Source organism: Rhipicephalus microplus, chromosome 7 (genome assembly GCF_043290135.1).
Source record: "Rhipicephalus microplus isolate Deutch F79 chromosome 7, USDA_Rmic, whole genome shotgun sequence".
NCBI classification, from domain to species: domain Eukaryota; kingdom Metazoa; phylum Arthropoda; class Arachnida; order Ixodida; family Ixodidae; genus Rhipicephalus; species Rhipicephalus microplus.
In genome coordinates, this window is record NC_134706.1 from 131,464,289 (window position 1) to 131,481,929 (window position 17,641).

The 17,641-nt window shown below is 47.4% G+C and overlaps 1 protein-coding gene across 1 annotated transcript; it reads right to left on the bottom strand.

Moving 5' to 3' along the window:
* Positions 1–6,285: 6,285 nt before the first annotated feature.
* Positions 6,286–13,523, bottom strand: LOC142767869 (prolyl 4-hydroxylase subunit alpha-1-like). Its single transcript, XM_075870117.1, has 2 exons — positions 12,630–13,523; positions 6,286–6,780 (listed from the first exon to the last, which is right to left on the bottom strand). The coding sequence occupies exons 1-2, from the start codon at positions 13,521–13,523 to the stop codon at positions 6,286–6,288; spliced, it is 1,389 nt and encodes a 462-aa protein (XP_075726232.1).
* Between the last annotated feature and the right edge of the window lie 4,118 nt (positions 13,524–17,641).

The window sequence follows — 17,641 nt, forward strand, 5'->3', positions numbered from 1 at the left end:
ATTACTCTGTTATTACATGTTGCACTGTGAAGCATGTGTACGGCATTCATGCGTTTTTAAAGCATGCACGGCTTGCGCGCGCTACGTTTATTGCATTTTTAAGCAGAGGAAGTTGAAGTTATTTTCACTATTGCATAGAAGACCAGGGGCTCTGTGACTCTGACCAAGATTATTTGTTTATTTTGTCTGCGTCATTCTTGATTTTTCAACGCGCACCAGATGATGACTTTTCAATCACAACCAATGACGCCGACACCAGCATTTCGGCAAAACAAACTCTTTAACTCTGTCAGTTTAAAGTATAGGGCTGAGGACTACGCCTTGTGAAACTGCACGGGTTACGTAGTGCAAACGTTCACTGGCCACCACAGTCTCTAAAGAATGTGCATTTATACACATGCATAAAAAGCATAAACATGCATTATGCTAGCATCATGCATAAACATGCATAAAAAGAATAGACCCAAACTGGCAATCAATATCGTGTTAATTTTTTGGATATTTCAGTTCCCGAAAGCTTGCAGTACTCGTTAAACAACACCACAAGTGAAGTGACTGTCATTATCTACAATTAACGTAAATTCAACTCTGATGACTGCCACAAAAAAATGCCCCCCCCCCCCCCGCTTTGTGAAGAGAATCGTGAAGAAATGCTAATGCGTTGCGTAGCATTTCTAACGACGTTTCGCACGTGAAAATCCAGCGTTAGAAGAGTCATGTTTTCTTGTTTTTTTTTTTCATTGTGCAGCCAATAGCGCCGTTTGCCGCACGTGGCGTTTTCTAACGCGAGAAACATGGTATGCGTTTCCAGCTCAGTAGCTAACGTGCACGGTTCAAAAGTACTATGAAGTGAATGAAACAGACAGCGTTCTCGGCTCAACGTTGGCGTTTCACAACGGCGTCTCGAGCACACATTTCCAGATGCAGTGCGAGCACACATTTCCAGATGCAGGGGTGCCGACCCAGCGAACGGTCGAGAGTGAGGCGTGAGTGAACGGGAAAGTGGGGCGCATGTAGGAGAGTGAGAGCGAATTACGAGAAAAGGAGTGGCAAAGCACTGCACCTACCGTCTCCTACTATCCCTCGGGATTCGCTCGCAGAATTTCAAGCTGGACGGTTGTGTTCTCGCGATCTCCGACGCCAGCGTAGCTCCCGCTGACTGGTTCGCTCTCCGCGGTCTCCTGACGCCGTGCAGCTCTCGCATTGCGGCGCCCCGCCCTTGGACTGCTTCGACCGGATCCCCACTTTCCTATCTCCTTCTTTTTTCCGTCGCTTGCCTGTCTACTTCTTCGTCTGTTTTCCTTCTATTCTTTTTATCCCTTCTTCCCCCCACCCCTATAAGGCACTGCACCGTGTCGCCTGAAGGCAGACAGAAATTAGGTGCCTTTTTCCTCTTCATTCTAACCACTACCACTATCCCTCGCACCACATGCTGGGGTTGCTAGGGGAGAGATTAAGCGCGCGCGCTGGCAGCTGTTGCTATGGGAGAGGCAGTGCCGTGGACGCCGCAGACAATGCCGGATGCCTGACGATCCCGGCTCAAAAGTGCAGTCGCATTTAAAAAGCCGCCCGCATCCTGCGCTGGAAGCGCTCGAGCAAATGTGTCGAAGAAAGGTGGGGGAGTCGCGAAAATGTTGCGGGTCTGGGTATGCTTTTGAAATGCTTAATGGCGATTTCGCTTTTATTATTCTTATTTATTGAATGAAGGAGAAGCGTTGCCTTCAGGTAGTGGTGAAACGCTGATGTGTGATCCAGTGCCTACAAGGCCAGCGAACATTAAAACTCGGCGAGAACTTTCTGTGGCTGCACAGCCAAGCCTACGAAGCCCACGCACGCCCGTTTTCACTAGGCTTCTGCATGTAGTGCACGAACATTAACTTTTGTATACTGCGTAGCGTAATGTAAAATATACAATGAAAAGATGTTAATATATTATTCAAAATTGTTTGCATTTTTATTTAGAAGCATCACCCACGTAGGTTTTTTGTTCTTTGCTGTTTCTAGTTTTCTTTTTGGGTTTATGGTGCCATTTCACCTTTTCCTTGTCCCGGTAAACAACGATGGCGTCGCTCCGTTGCAGCAAGTTCACCTCGAAGCTTGTGAGTGAGTTTGAGTGCGTGTTCATTAGGTGATAGGTGTTCATCAAGCAGGGAGAAACGAAGACAGTAGTGCGTCGTGAAATATTTTGCTTTCCGCACATGCAATCACCGAGAAGTTGTGTGCGAGTGATACCATCAGTGAAAGTGGGACTCTAATTGCTATTACCACCTTGATAGCGACACTGGCGACCAACCAGTCTACAGAAACACCAGCTGCTTGGAAGAAAAAGTGCGATTAAGAATTTTACCTGAAACGAGTGACCATTTTCCTAAATTGCGTTGCATACGTGGTCGGTCTTTCAGCTGCCTGTTATTGTTGATAAGACAACGCTGAAGATCTTGTACCGTAACACCGCTCCCGTTGGCGTCAACGGAGCGAGTCGTTCCTTCCGCTTTGCCTGGGAAGCACACGCGTTCCTGTATATTACCCCATTGACTGTGCAAACACAGCAGTCTTCGCCGAGGAAAGATTGCGTTTCATCCACTTGGATTTACTAAAGTCAGATGCCCGCTCACGGCTGATCGGTGCCGAAATTTCTGCTTCCTACCGATGCCTTCGCGTCCCATAAAAATCGCATGAGGGTCTTGAGAAAGTTTTTGCACCTCTAAAGGAAGGTAAAGAATGATGCTGACCAAGCATGCACTGAAATAGAGGGAATTATTTTTTGGCTTTGCGTTGCTCCAGTCGCCTAGTACCTGCTCGACCGTACCCTTTTTCTTTTTAATGCAAAGCATTTCTTAGCGAACCTCGGTGACTTTGATCGTATCTATCAACTATATTTCTATTTGCCACCTACGACTTGTAGCTAGCTCTTCTGGCCGTTTCGAGCGTGGTATCGTTATCAAACTTGGTGCGGCATACCATGGCTGTATGAAGACCATATTTGACTAGTTATAGCATGAAAATCATGATAAGTATTTCATGAATGTCATGACTTACATTTCATGGTCTTGCAGCTCTTGCGGTGGTTTTGTTCACATTGCTTGTTGCAAAACTAGTATGGTATCACATGATTTCATGGCAAATACGAGCGACACACCCTAACATGAAAATCATCACATGCGTGTCATGTACAACATGAATACATGCCATGCTCATGATGCACTCGCGACCGTTTTGCAAGCTACGCATAAACAAACTTTTGTACTGAATGGATGATGAACGTATGTTACTGGTGCAAACATGATATTGATGTGATGCGTCTCATGTAACAACATGATTACATGCCATGCTCATGATGCGCTCGCGGCCGTTTCGCTAACTTCATATATGCCAAATTTCGTATTAAGTGACATCAATGGATGACGAAGGTATGTGACTGGTGCAAACATTATAATCATGAGATTCGTGTCATGTGAAAACATGACTACATGCCACAGACAAGGCGCCAATACACTTCGAAGTGACGCAGTGCGCGTGCTCACCGGCGTTAATTTTGTCGGGGCACGCCGGCGTTGCCACGCCCGGCACCGGTCCTGCCATATATTCGCAGGCGCGCACCATGCTGCGTTGCTTAATGCATGCGCGTTTCAGCGCGTCCGGCGTCCCTTCGTCACGAAAAGAGGAAGACGCAGTCTTGCCTGGGTAACGCATCGGCACGAAATGTAGCATGTCGCATTTCTCGCTGATTGCCGTCCAGCCGCGCCGACGGACGGTGGTCGCGCCTGGCATAAGACTACGGAGTGCTCGCGTTTTGCTAACGTAGCGTCGCTGTGCCCAGCGTGCGCGCGCGTCAACGCTACAATGGAGTATATTGGGCCCTTCATGATGCGCTCGCGGGCATTTTGCAAGCTCCACGTATAACACATTTGGTGTTACGTGACGACAATGAATGACGAAGTATACGAATGGTGCAAACATGATAATCCTGACATGCGTGCCATGTAAAAACATGACAACATACCACGCTCAAATCGTGCTTGCGGCCGTTTCGCTAGCTCTAAAAATGCTAAATCTGGTATCACGTGACGTGAATAGATGACAAAGTAAACGGTACATCCAAACACGATAATCATGAAATGGAAGTCATGTACGGCATAATTTACCTCCCCATTGTATCGTTGTGCTGATTTTAAAGAGACATATCAACATTGCTCATTCGTGCTTCGCATGTAATCGATTGCCACTGTACGTGCGATCTGTCATTTTTTTTTCTAAAATAAATGTCAACGCTCCAAAGAAGGTTCGTGCTCTTTTACTTTAAAATTGAACATTTTATTTATTGCCTCTCGAACAAATCATAGCCTCCTATATTTTTTTGTGCCCGCGCATTAGCGCTAAATACATACGCGCCATCCGTCCCTTATAGTTTTGGCGCTCGCCGCCAGATGCCGCACCGATCCCATAATAACAGCAGACGACGCGGCCTATGCACGCTTGCGTTTATGACGGTCTAGAAACCGTCTACATTGCATTGGATTATGCGTATACGTTAAGAAGTGCGCACACACCAAATTTTTAACACAAGCACTGTATGCAGAATGCAATGTGAGCTTTGTTATTTGATTTCGCGCTCAAAGCTTGAGCACTTTTCGAGACAATGGTTTGACATGAAAATCTTTTGCCAAGTCGTGTTTGTCAGTCACACTCGTCGCGAAGTTCAGAAAAAGTGGGCGGAGAAACTTCACGAGCACAACCTCCAAAAGTTTTTTATGATGTCCCGGGGTCGAGCACTTGAGTTTGTCACGTTTCTGTAGTATTTGCGCGGCGTTGTCAACGGCAGCCTTCAGTGGCTGATTCATCTTTCTCGCTCTTGCGAGGAAAACTTCCGCGTAATTCTTTAGAGAATTTAGAACCATTACGAGCTCAGTTGACGGATACAGGAGTCCACCTCTGTCCTGGTGCCTAATTAATGCATCCGATGGCGCAGAGGTGTTTGGTTTAGTCACCAAAGTGAAGCATTCATCACAGGAAATGGTTTCGTGGACTGTTCTTGCAATATAGCCACCAACCATTGCTAGTGCAGCAACATCTGGCGTTGGGAGCAACGTCTTCCCCCTGTCGAGGCTCTCCCAAGGCTTCCTGTAGGCTCGTGCCCAAACGTACACCTGGGTGGATATCTCCACATTCAATCAGAACATGCTCCGCCGTTTCCTTATCTTTCCCGCAGCATGTGCATTGTTCTTCTTCTTTACTGAATCTTGCTTTATAACTACGCGTTCTAAGGCAACCCGATCTCGCTTCAAACAGTAAAGCGCTTCCCCTTGAATTATCGTAAAATGCCTCCCTCTTTATTTCATTTTTGCCCTTTCGGTAGTTACTCAAAGCCGGTTTTTTCTCCATAGCTGCCATCCATTCTCTCGTTTTGCGCCTCGGCGCTCCGCCAGGAGCGCTCGCATCCCATAATAGCTCGGGGGACGGCGCTGAGGGACCGACCGCTCGGGCACAAAGTTATAGAGGAGGCTATGAACAAATCTAGCATTTATTGCATGGTGGTCGTGTGAAAAAGTACATGTTGCAAGCGCTTGCGAAACGGAAACCGAAATCGCACGAAAACAAACTACTTGGCCTAGTAACACATGTGCAGAAGCTCCACCCACGTAGCTTTGGCTGTGCTGCCACAGAAACTTGTTGCCGTATGCAGACGCCGCCTGCGTTGGCCTTGCTAGACGAGAGAGGATGGAGGAGAGACAGTTGGCACGATCCGCAAGCATGCTGCATGAGACGCGAGTGTGCGCATTGGGGTTACCGACGCCACCACCGAGGCCGGATTTGAGAGTAAGTGCCACTACGAAATTCCCCGCATTTAAAATCAGTTTTCATGTTTTATTGCTAAAAACATAGGAAGTGCAAACACAGACGCACAAAAGAAGTCAAGATACCACAAACACCAATTCACAGCGAGTACTTCCCCACATGCTAAACTTTGTTATTATAGTTTTATTTTCTAAAAGGAATATAGAAAACTAACAGGCCATATCGCAAACAATCAGTGGTTTTGAGTGATCTCGTAGATTGAGTAGCACTTTTCTTGCGCAAAAGCACTGTTCTTCCTTGGGGAATCGCACACCGGGAATTGATCACGTCTTTGTCGCTGTTGCACAAATGACCAGCGTCCTTCTTTTAAAGCTGGCACCTGTAATACGCAAAAGTAAAAGATGCTGGACTTCAGTGCAGAGTTTTTGGTTGTCTGATCCCGTGGAACTTGGAACTAGTAAAAACGATGAGCGCTAAATAGGTATTCGGTTACCCAGGGTAATCAAAGCGTACCACCACATTGTTGCGCTCGCGAATCCATTTTGTGGCTATCCACTTGGTACCCCACAAAACGGGGCAACCGACGTGTTTTGTAAGCACTTCCAATGTTTTCCTCTGGTGCCAGAAGGAAAAGTGTATGGGTCCGTCGTTACCCGAGTACGGTGCCAGGTCGTACCAGAAGAGTGCCGAGCCACGCCGAGGTTTCACGGCCAGCTTCAGATGGGTGAATGCTGTGGCACCACCTAACGCGACGTCTGTCAGATAGAGCAGCATGGTGGCCACACGGTTGCCGCTGCCCGTGTCCCACTCATCCGCGATCTGGTCGAAGCTATTGGCGTCGTCGTGCGGCGTGTAGTGTCCACCGAGACCGTAGTTGGCCACCTGGTAAGGTTCGGAAGATTCCAAAGAGAGTCCAGAAGCCAAGCTGATGCGACGACCCAGTGAATTCAGGAAAGGGTGTTTAGTGTCCCATAGCCAAGACACCTGCGTTCAGAACCAAACAGGAAAATATTGCTCAGTGCCGTTTTTTTCTTAGTATCACTTGCCGTGGTAGCTCAGCAGGTACGGCACTGTGCTGCAAAGCTCGAGCGCAGGGGTTGACTTCCCATGCACAGCTCAAGCGTTCGCATGCGGCCGAAACGCAGTGGTGCGCATTTGAGTGCGGTAAAAAACCATGAGGGAATAGAAACGTATATTGCGTCTCTCCCTACATCATTGCTTATAATCATATTGCCACATGCCATATAAGGACTTATTTAGCCATTGTGGCCTGATATTTAGGGGCGAAGCTCCTCAAAGCGGCACCCGTTCGTCCCTCGTAGTACGTAACATGTCTTACGCTTTGATCTCCAAGGGGGTGCCGGTGGGAGATTTCTCCTGTGCGTTGTTGAACAATAAAAAAATCGCAGCGTTCGCGTTAACAAAAAGCCAAATTCTTCTGTCTCTCATTCCCCATTAGCAGCCATTGGCATGTACATTGAGCAGTATCTGACAAGAAAAGGTTGCTACGTTATACTTGCTGAACGTAACCTCCTTTGTTTTAGAAAGGTTTAGCGAGCGTTGGGCCACAGTGCCATGAATACAGTGAACTAGTATATACCATGAACTCGAGGTGGTCAAAGGTGGGAAGTAAACACGAAGCGCCAGCCGTAAGAAAGTGTGCGTGTGCCCCCTCTCGTTTAGTCCTTGGAATGTCTGCTGGATGGCGGTGCTTCTATATGCGGAATATATAATGAAAAGATGCGAGATTGTTGTACTTGGAGTGTTGACTAGATGGACGAATGGACACACAGACAGATGCATGGTTGGACACATGGATGGCAGCACGAACGGATGGACGCATGAGCGGACGCATGGTGGATGCGTGGACGAGCGCATGGACGGACGCATGGATGAACGTGCGGACGCACGTACAGACGCACGCACGGACGGGCAGATGAACGCATGGATGGACGCACGGACGGACGGAAGTGAGAACGAATACACGGACGGATGCTTCGCCCCACTCTCCATCATGCACCCCGTGGATATGCTGCCATTTTCTTTCGGTAACCAAGCTTCGTTGTTTTCTATGCTGCTTGTTCTTCGCAAAGATGCTAGTGTGGGCACCTAAGCCGCACCTTCAATTTTTTGACTACCCTGGCACTTCAGAACCGAGCCTTTGATTAAAATGTACGATAGGTCAACGAGAACGTGGAGGTAGCGCAGTACCGGTGAAGAGAGAGAGAGGGGAGGAGGATAAACGTGGAAGAATGTACAGTGAGAACATGAGTCGAAAGGATGATTAGGAGAGTAGCTTTCTATGAAACATAATTTCGTGAGTTTAGGTCTGTTGGTGGCTGACAAGAAGGTGCTCAAGAATAACCTGTAATTATCAGACCATATACAGCTCAATTATTATGAGGCGCAGTGAGCACCACGGCCGATAAAATAGCTCGAAGCAAAGGGGCCTTGAGGTAGTGTTGTACTGTTGAGTGTGGTCATACACTGTTCAGGAATATGTCTCCTCAAGTCATTTACCACGCCGTTGAAGCATCTTTTTGACCAGCCTGTGCAACGCTGTCCCACCGTATGAACGCGCCGCAGGTGTTGGCGCGGTGCGAAGCAGGTCATGTCGCCTCTGCACATTGATGGCACGTTCCCCTCAGCGTGCGCGCTGGCGTCACTCTCTTCCTCGGCTGCCGTGCGGACGCCGGGATGCCCGCCGCTGCCGTTGCGTCCGTTCGCCCGCAACACCTGCTGCGGCCGCCGACTTGTTGGTTCAAGCGCAATAAACGTGACACGCACCTAATGAACGCGTTGAAACAAGTCTGTACGGATCACCAAGAAGAGATACGCCAGCCGTCGCTTCAAACTAATCTTCCAGCGCTCACCGCTGCATCGAAGTTAGTGCTGTTCAACGTTCAACCCGTGATGCGATCGTGCACAACGCCACTTCTTCGCATCTTACTGGGGTTCCCTTCGGGGAGATAGTCGAAGTTTTTTTTTCCAGGGGTGCCTTAGTGTAAACTTGTCTTGCGTCACTGGTAACTGAGAGAAGAAGAGACGAAAAACAAAGGAAGACAGTATCTTTCGAGCAGTGTACTAGGCAGCGATGTCTCATAGAAGTACATACAAACTGCAGTTGATTGGTGACTTTCTAGATGGCACTGCACCTTTACTCTCTGATTGGCTGCTGCGCGGCCTGTGTCTGCGTGCACGTAGAACAAGTACCTTTCTTAGTCTACAGGATAGTTGCTGTAAGTGGCGGATCGTTGGTGGGGCATGGATGAAGCTCACCGGCGGGTGCGTTGAAGACGCTTGCGCTCGGCTTCCTTGGCTTGCGTCTTGACGGTGTTACCGGCACGCCGTCTGCATTGTCATACGCGATCAGATGCATGGACGCATGCACGAACAGAGAGACACTCGGACGGATGGATGGACGGGCGCTTCGCCCCACTGATCATCATTCACTCTGTAGATATGATGTGATTTTTTCTATCACGACTGACGTCTCTACAAAAAGTACCCAAGGGGTCAACCAATTTTAACAATTGAATCAGGATCAGGCTTAATCATGATCAGCAGTGCACCATGAAATACTCTTCTTACAAAAATACAATTACTATAAATGACCTATGAGGTTCTTGGAGAAAAGTTTTATATATATTTATTATTTCATGAAAACAAAATCTACTGAGAATGTGTAAAAAGTTGACAATATTCAAGTTACCTTTCTTAGATACAATTTAAAGAATGCAAATAATCAAAGAACTTAAAACGGCTGAGTGTGTTTTGTGTTTCATATAATGTAGGCTATACAGAAACCAAAATTCGCATATTCAGCGTAAGCCTGGACTATAAATTTTTTCTAAAGAAAAAAAATACGATGGTTGTTTCATCTGTTTAACCCTAGTTTAGAGAAGGTCTATGAGCAAAGCTAATACGTGTTGGTTTAGTTTATTTGTTTTATCCTGGGCTGTCAGTAAAATAATTTGATTAGCTGGTATTTCATTTTTTATGTAATGTATAGACGGTCTTAAACAAAAGTTGAAGTAGGCTGATTTTCCTTTTTTTTCCATTCTACGCTGACATTTCATTTACCTTCCACTAATCATTTCTTGCTCAACGACCCATCGGGCCCTGTACTTCAGATGTCATACATACAAACTATGGAAGCTACTTCATTGGACTCAAGCACGATATACCGAGTTAAGTGTGAGGTGTGATTGAAAGCTTCGCTGGAAGTCTGTATGGTGTGCGCGTCTTTGCGTCTCATCGGTATGGACCACTGAACCGTTCTTAGCGCCGAGAACGAGAACTGACGTCACTGCGGTCATGGTGATGGCACGTCCCAACGAAGACTGACCTACTCCGCCGCTGCTTGACGCCTTTTCTGCGTCCACCATGTAACCGCTCTTTTTCAATACGGTGATGACAAGTCCTTTACTCCGAGACGCCAACCTCTCAAAGAACAAGGTAGAAAGTTTCACAGCTAGTGAAAGTTATCCGAGGAGCAAAGTGATGTCGTAATTAAGCTTAGTATGGGCTGCCAACCCTCTTAACAAAACCACTGCTGTGAAAACAGTGATGCAGGTCCGCCAGACGCTCGTTGTTTTCACCCCTTGCATTAGAAATCGGTGTTAGAACATGATTACAACTGGGCATACACTTTGTGTTTAAAACATATGTGAGCTCAAGTATGACAAAGAAAATTCGGATGCTTTGACTTCACTGAATATATATCGCAGTTTAGAGTGTAAGTTACGCCTGCACATGGAAACAATCAAAAGGACTTGACAGAATTGCACTATCTGCAAATAGCACTCTCCTTGATTCTGTTTTCGATAGGCAGTCACTTTCCATATTCGGAAAGTAAAATGAAGTATTACTGCCACACACACAATTCCGAAAATATTGATATATGCGTTCACTTGAAACATATGCACTGATTTCTTCTCAATCGTCACCAGGAGCTATGCAGTAGTATACCCTGACTCGTCTGAAATGCTGCCCCGATCTACCACCACGTCTCAAATGGTATTGTTCTCTTCACGTGGGAGCACCACTGACAGTGACCATTTCCTAATTCAACGCGAGAAAGTCGTGATGGCGCACTCAGAAACATGACCAAGTAATACTTATCATTTGTCTCAACGAGGTGATGACTGGTTCTACACCTCATGTCTACCTACAGGTAATTTTTGCGAAGAAAATAATTTGCGAGGTGGCTATCTAAACTGGTATTTAAATGCACGTCAGAACCGTTGCTACCATGCTGCACGAAGACAGAATCAGACATCAATGGTGAAGAATTTCGGAAGTTAACTTCAACCGCAGTTTATTTGAATAACTTCAGTAAATTGAAGCACTAAAAGCAGAGAAGCATGAAACAAAACGACAGAGATAGTGAGCAAGTACACGAGGGAAAAGACACAACAGCTGCGGCGGCAGTTCGAAGGGCAAGTGCATCGCAGATATCTTGCGAAACTTCACAAAGCACGCGAGGGTTGTGCTTGACACACCAGTAAAAGTGCTTTCCGTACATACATGAATAACTTCGAAATAAATACTACTGACGGAGAGAAAATCCGCTTATCTCCTAAAAGAATCGCCCATGAACAACTCAAATTAACAATGTAAACATCGCGTCTTGCGTCTCAAATTCACGACATCATCATGCGGTAGTAAGTTTGCTGTTTATAAGCAAAAGCTTCTTCTCGCTTTTAAAACCTGGAATTCGGCTGCTTTTAGCAGTAATAAAACGTATATTAGGAGTCATCAGTACGACACACACCTGCACACCTCTTTCATATTCGGCTATATACGACCAAGCGCGAGCACCTTTAGCGATTGCACATAACCAAACATAAACTTTTTATAGTTTTATCAGGAAAATAATCGATTCTGGTTGCGTCATTCACCCATAGCTTGAAGCAAGCAAAAAGCAAGCGCAAACAGCGGAACAGCACATGAAGCGAACGCGCATTGTTATGTAGGCGTGTGCAAGCGAGAATCGAAGAGTTCGTGCCGTGACGTCACCCAGGCCTCCCTTCAGGCGGCACCACCCTAACTTCCCGGGGCCAATTGAAGCTTCCGCGGAGATTATTAGTGTGTGTAGGCCTATGCACGTGGCCAGAAAAGGAAGAAGGTTGCGGTCCCCCATAACTTATTAAGAGGAGGGAGGGGTTTTCGTAAAGATATCTTGGTTGATGAAGTTCTGTACATTGCTACTGTCGGGAACCCAGAATGGTCCGTTTTCGAACACATCTAAACATCAAATTGAGAGTCCTGGTTTGCTATCTATTTGATTTCGCTTATGCGTTTGCATGCGTCATGCACTTGTTATTGCTATTTCCTAACAACTTTTAAAATATTTGTTCACTCAGTGAATCTGCGCTAAAGATATAGCTTATTTCTTTGATCCAACCTGATGAGCAGTGTTGCATTGATATGTTTGGGCTAATAACTGGCCTATTTCACAATGAGCGAAGCCTTTTTTCCGCAGGAATTTCTCACAATTTGAATTACGCTCATCACTCATTCTTTCACTAACAACAATATTTCGTGAAAACAGCTAGGCACCATAGCATCAGCGACATCAACATTATCAGCAAAAGCAAAATACATAAAACTCCAAACTCAGCTGCGTGAATTTAGACCGGCCTAAACTGGCCTACAAGAAATGTCGTGAGCATTGTGAACTTGTCGACAGAACATTAAGCTTGATTATCATAAGGTCATTTGGTCTGAAGACAATTACATTTGTTGTAGGCCTGTTATTTTGTGCTATCGTAAGAATTTATTTTGTTTATACGGGAGCAACTATAAACTAATAATGCAAGCAATGATACCTTGCTGATGCGCCTGTAACTGGTTATTCCTGATGGATTTTCCCAGTCATATATGCTTCCTCGCTGCAAACCTGTACGCCCAGAGTCCTGCATGTAGGCCAGTTCAGACGGATTGAGGAAGTCGGCGAATACCACGACGCGAGGCGTTTGGGACAACACTTCCACCTTGAGTGGCGCAAGTATTAACCGAGGATCTCCATCGCCAGTCCACAGGACACAAGTGAGTTCAGCCTTAGTCGTTCGAAAATCACCTTTTTCCACGCACACTGGCTTGTATTCGTCCACGTCAGTTTCTGGCGGGGCAGGGTACAGGTGCTGGTACTTTGATTTCAAGGCCGCGCGCCTTGCGTCGTTGACCTGAAGCCACGAAAGCCCAAACTCAACTTTACTGAGGCCACCTTGCGTGTACCGTGCTCGAGCGAGTGCTTGTTCAGACCAGGCTGTTGTGTTACCGTGCGTCGCTTTTGCGTAGCAGCCTCTTGCGACTATGATGAAGTCTCGCGGCAAAAGAGGCTGTAGCCGACGATCAATCATGGACACTATTCGTGCGACTGACACTTCGTAGACTCGCTGTAGTTTGCATAGGCCATCGGTGACTCCCCTGACGTCGCTGTCAGCCGGCCACCACTCACGCGATGAAGGTGCTGCGAAGGCCGAAAACAGTGGCTCCAAAGACGCGTCGCCAGACGCTGTCGCAGTGAGGTCTGGATACAGATCGTACAGGCGAGAAGCGTAGATGAACTTACTCAAAGCCGTGTCGGATCCGATGCGAGGGTGATTAATGAAACGCACCTGGTAATGCGCGGCGGCTCGGTCCAAGCGGGTCTCTTCAAGAGACAAGAAGAAACGGGCGTCTTCCAAGCTGAGAGCCTCGGTAGTCATCGACTCTAGCATGTCGTGGGTAGACGTGAACAAGTCAGAAATGCATGGTTGAGGATAAAATAGCGAGCAAACTGAAATCACCCAACACCACGCAGCAGGCATTCTTCTTCTTCATTGGCTTCGAATTTTCTTCATTGGCACAATTTTTCAAGCTAGGGCTTTCGAAAGCACACAAAAATAGACATTAGGAATTCAACGACTGACGTGAGTAATTTTGTGAGCGATACTCTGATAGAGAAAGGGAAACGTCATACTCGAAACAGGAGAAGTGATCTTGCACGTAGAAAGGAACCCTCACTTTGTTCAGGAAAACATCGAGGCAGGGGGCACAGGTGCGTTCGCGTAGCACTAGACTGTAAGATGTTTAAATAAAAAAACATATTTTAGCCACAATCATTTAAATACCGGAAAATACCGGAAAAAAAACGCATTTCATCACAATAGCAAAGCACAGAATGCGATAGCAAGAAATCGTATTGTTATACAAGCTAAGGCTTGTAGCTAACTACAGCAGACGCAGTCTCGCGTAACTCTACCAAACAGTGATGTAAGAAAGGTGGGCTGCTCCTGCCATCCAGAGAGGGATACAAAACGTTATCGTTGTACTCGCTGGCGTCAAAGGAGCAGTGACATCAACATTGCGCATGCTGAATTTTATTTAACGTTAATGCGTAGTTATCGATCCCCTAGTAACAATTCTGCAACAATATTGCAACAGGTAGACAAAATGTTTTTTGTAATATTGATTAATACTGCCGCATGTTGTTAGGCATCTACTGAAATCTTGCGCCGCTTCCTGCTCTTATGAATTTTGCCAGACCAACTGACAAGCCAAACGCGCCAAGCTAAACGCGCCATGCAACGCTGGCTGCACGTGTCACCACACCACGCGCTGGAAAAAAAAAAAAGGCTGGCAGTTCTTCGAAGGAGCGGCACGCGGCGAGACGCAAAAGGAGAGGTTTACGAGGTTTTAGGGCGAAGCTCCTTAAAGGGGCACCCCGTTCGTCCCTCGTAGTCGTAGCCGTAGTGTGTAACAAGTGCTACATTTTGACCTGCAAGGTGGTGCCGGTGGGAGATTTCTCCTGTGCTTTGTTGAACAATAAAAGTTCGCTGCTGCCGCTGCTGCTGAAAAACATTTATTTACAGATGTTATTTACAGGAAGGGTGGGAACGGTCCTCAAGGGGCTGCCCCGTACAAACACTAGGTGAGCTCCCTCTTACGGGAGCCCATTGGCGTTGGCCACGGCCCGGGCACGCTCGACCAGGGCCCGTTGGGCCGTCAGGTCAGAGCAGCCGAGCAGGGCTGCCTCCCAGTCCTCCCGCGAAGGGTTGGGTAGTGGGGTAAGGTTTGGGGTTTTTTTTGCATGCCCACACCACGTGGAAAATGTCAGAGGAATTTTCCTCACAATGCGGGCACTTCCCCGTGCAAGCGGGCTCAAAGTGTTTTATGATTGCCGGGCCCAATAGAGTTTTAGTATAAAGGCGAAGGAGGATTCGCTCCTCCGCCTTCGTGAGGCCCTTACAGGGTTTCGGATAGACGTTATGGCCGGATTGATAGAATTGTGTGACCTCCTTAAAGGTGTAGGCGGGATTGGGTTCGAGTTCCGGATCGGTAGGGGACAAGAATGGTGCCCGGAGAGTGAGCGCGCGGGCGGCAGCATCGGCCGTCTCATTACCATCGAGGCCTGTGTGAGCCGAAGCCCATATGATCGTTCGGTGCGCGGGGGCACCTAGGTAGCTGCTGTTCTGCAAAATTTTATAAGCAAGGTTCAATATTGCGACAGGCTGTTCAATATTGCGACAGGCACCCCTTGAGTCGGTGATGATGACCCTCGAGTCCTGATCTGCGGCGGCTAGTGCGATTGCGATCTCCTCCGCGCGCGTAATGTTATGTGCACGGAATGTGAGTCCGTTTACAACGGTGTTTTGGTGGACGACAGCAGCCGTGTGCCAACCACCGTGGTGGGGGCCGGAGGCGTCCACGTAGAATACTCCGAATTTGTGGCCGTAGTGTCGAGCCAAGGCTTCCGCCCGCGCGAGGCGTCAGCCACTGTAGTTGTCTCGGGTCAGGTTAGCCGGAAGAGGGCGCACGTGCAAGGAGTATCGCCAAACTTCTGGAATCTGTACGCACTCTTCCGTGTGTATTGAATGATTGATGTGTAGCCGGGCAAGGAGGCGATGACCCGACGGTGTTTTAGAGAGTCTAGTATATTGGTTTGTCAAGTGCGCCTCTCTCAGCTCTGTACTCGGCTTCATACCTCCACCTACGCAAATCCGACGAGGATGCACTCGAAGTCATTCTCCGCAAAATCTACAAGCGCGCCCTCGACCTTCCTGTCAGCACCTGTAACCAGCGCCATTTGGGCTTGGGAATTGTGAACACCTTCAAGGAGCTGAGAGAGGCGCACTTGACAAAAAGTTCGCGGCGTGCGCGTTAACTAAAAGCCGAATGCTCCTGTCTCTCATTCCCCATCAGCAGCCATTGATTTGTTCTAGTAGGAAACGTTAGTAGAAGTAGAAGTGTTAAAAGCCGACTTCTGCTGTCTCTCATTCCCAGTAGCAGCCATTGCTTACCTCTAAGGTAGTGCCTGGTGAGATTTCTCCTGTGCGGGAATAAACAATAAAAAAATTTTGTTCAAAACGCCGTTTATTAATGAAATAAACCAACGAAAGATGCCCCATGTTTTCTAAAAGCAAAACGAAAAGACGCCAGATGTTTCAGAAGAAAAACAAAAAGAAGACGCCAGGTGTTTTTTATCGGGCGAATTAACAGAAGAAAATTTCGCAGTATTACCTTCAGGAGCTTCGCTCAATCTCATCATCATTCACCTCGTAGATCTTCCGTCAGTTTTTAGGGGCAAAGCTCCTTTCGTCCGAACGGGCGGCACCCGTTCGTCCCCCGTAGCCGTTGTAATGGTGTGCAACAAGTATGACATTTTGACCTCCAAGGTAGTGCCAGTGAGAGATTTCTTCTGTGCGTTGTTGAACAATAAAAGATAGTGCTCAATGTACATGCCAATGGCTGCTAATGGGGAGTGAAGACAGGAGAATTAGGCTTATAGTTAACGCGCACGCTACGAATTTTTATTGTTCAACAACGCACAGAAGACAGTAAAGTCTTGCTACGTTATACTCGATGGGCGTAACCTCCTGTGTTCTAGAAAGGTTTAGCGAGCGTTGGGCTGCAGTGCCATAAATACAGTGAACTAGTATATACCATAAACTCGAGGTGGGTACTGGTGGGAAGTAGACACGAAGCGCAAGCCGTAAGAATGTGTGCATATGCCTTTTCTCGTTCAGTCCTTGGAATGTCGGCTGGATGGCGGCGCTTCTATATGAGGAATATATGATAAGAAGATGTGAGATGGTGGTACTTGGAGTGTTGAATAGGTGGACCAACAACCACACAGACAGATGCATGGACAGACGCACGGATGTCTGCACGGGCGGATGGACGCATGGACGGACTCAGGCTCGGATGCATGGACGAAAGTAAGAACGGACGCACAGATGAACGTGCAGACGCACGGACGGGCGGATAGACGCACGGGCGGCCACACAGACGCACGCATGGATGGACGGAAGTAAGAACGAATGGACGGACGGATGCTTCGCCCCACCATCCATCATGCACTCCGTGGATATGCTGGCAATTTTTTTTTCCACTAGCGAGCTAAGGACCACCTTTGTGTATTTAGTTGACGGGCTCAAGTTCGCCATAAATAAATGGCTGTTTTAACTTGCGGCGTTGCATTTGTTCGTTACAATAAGATCAATGTGGATCCCTATTCAAAGTGGGAGCAAAGCCCGCTAAATTTCAGCGCTGCCAAGTGGCCCCCTCCCGCGGTCTCGCCTCATCTGATCACGCGGCCACACGAAATGGTGACGCAATTTTCTGTTGAAATTTCGCCTGCTCAGAGCACACGTGTATAGTCATGTTGTCGCCACCCTCAACAGCGTCCACAAGCGACGCTGAAAAAAATCAGAATATGGAATCGCAGTGAATTGCAGCGTGGTGAATCATTTTTGGTTTGATACTCTTCTGAGCAGCCACTCTGAAATCGCCGCTGGGCTTATCAGTGAAAAGGCAGCTAGAGACGCCCGCATGGGCCACGCTCACTGGTGATACA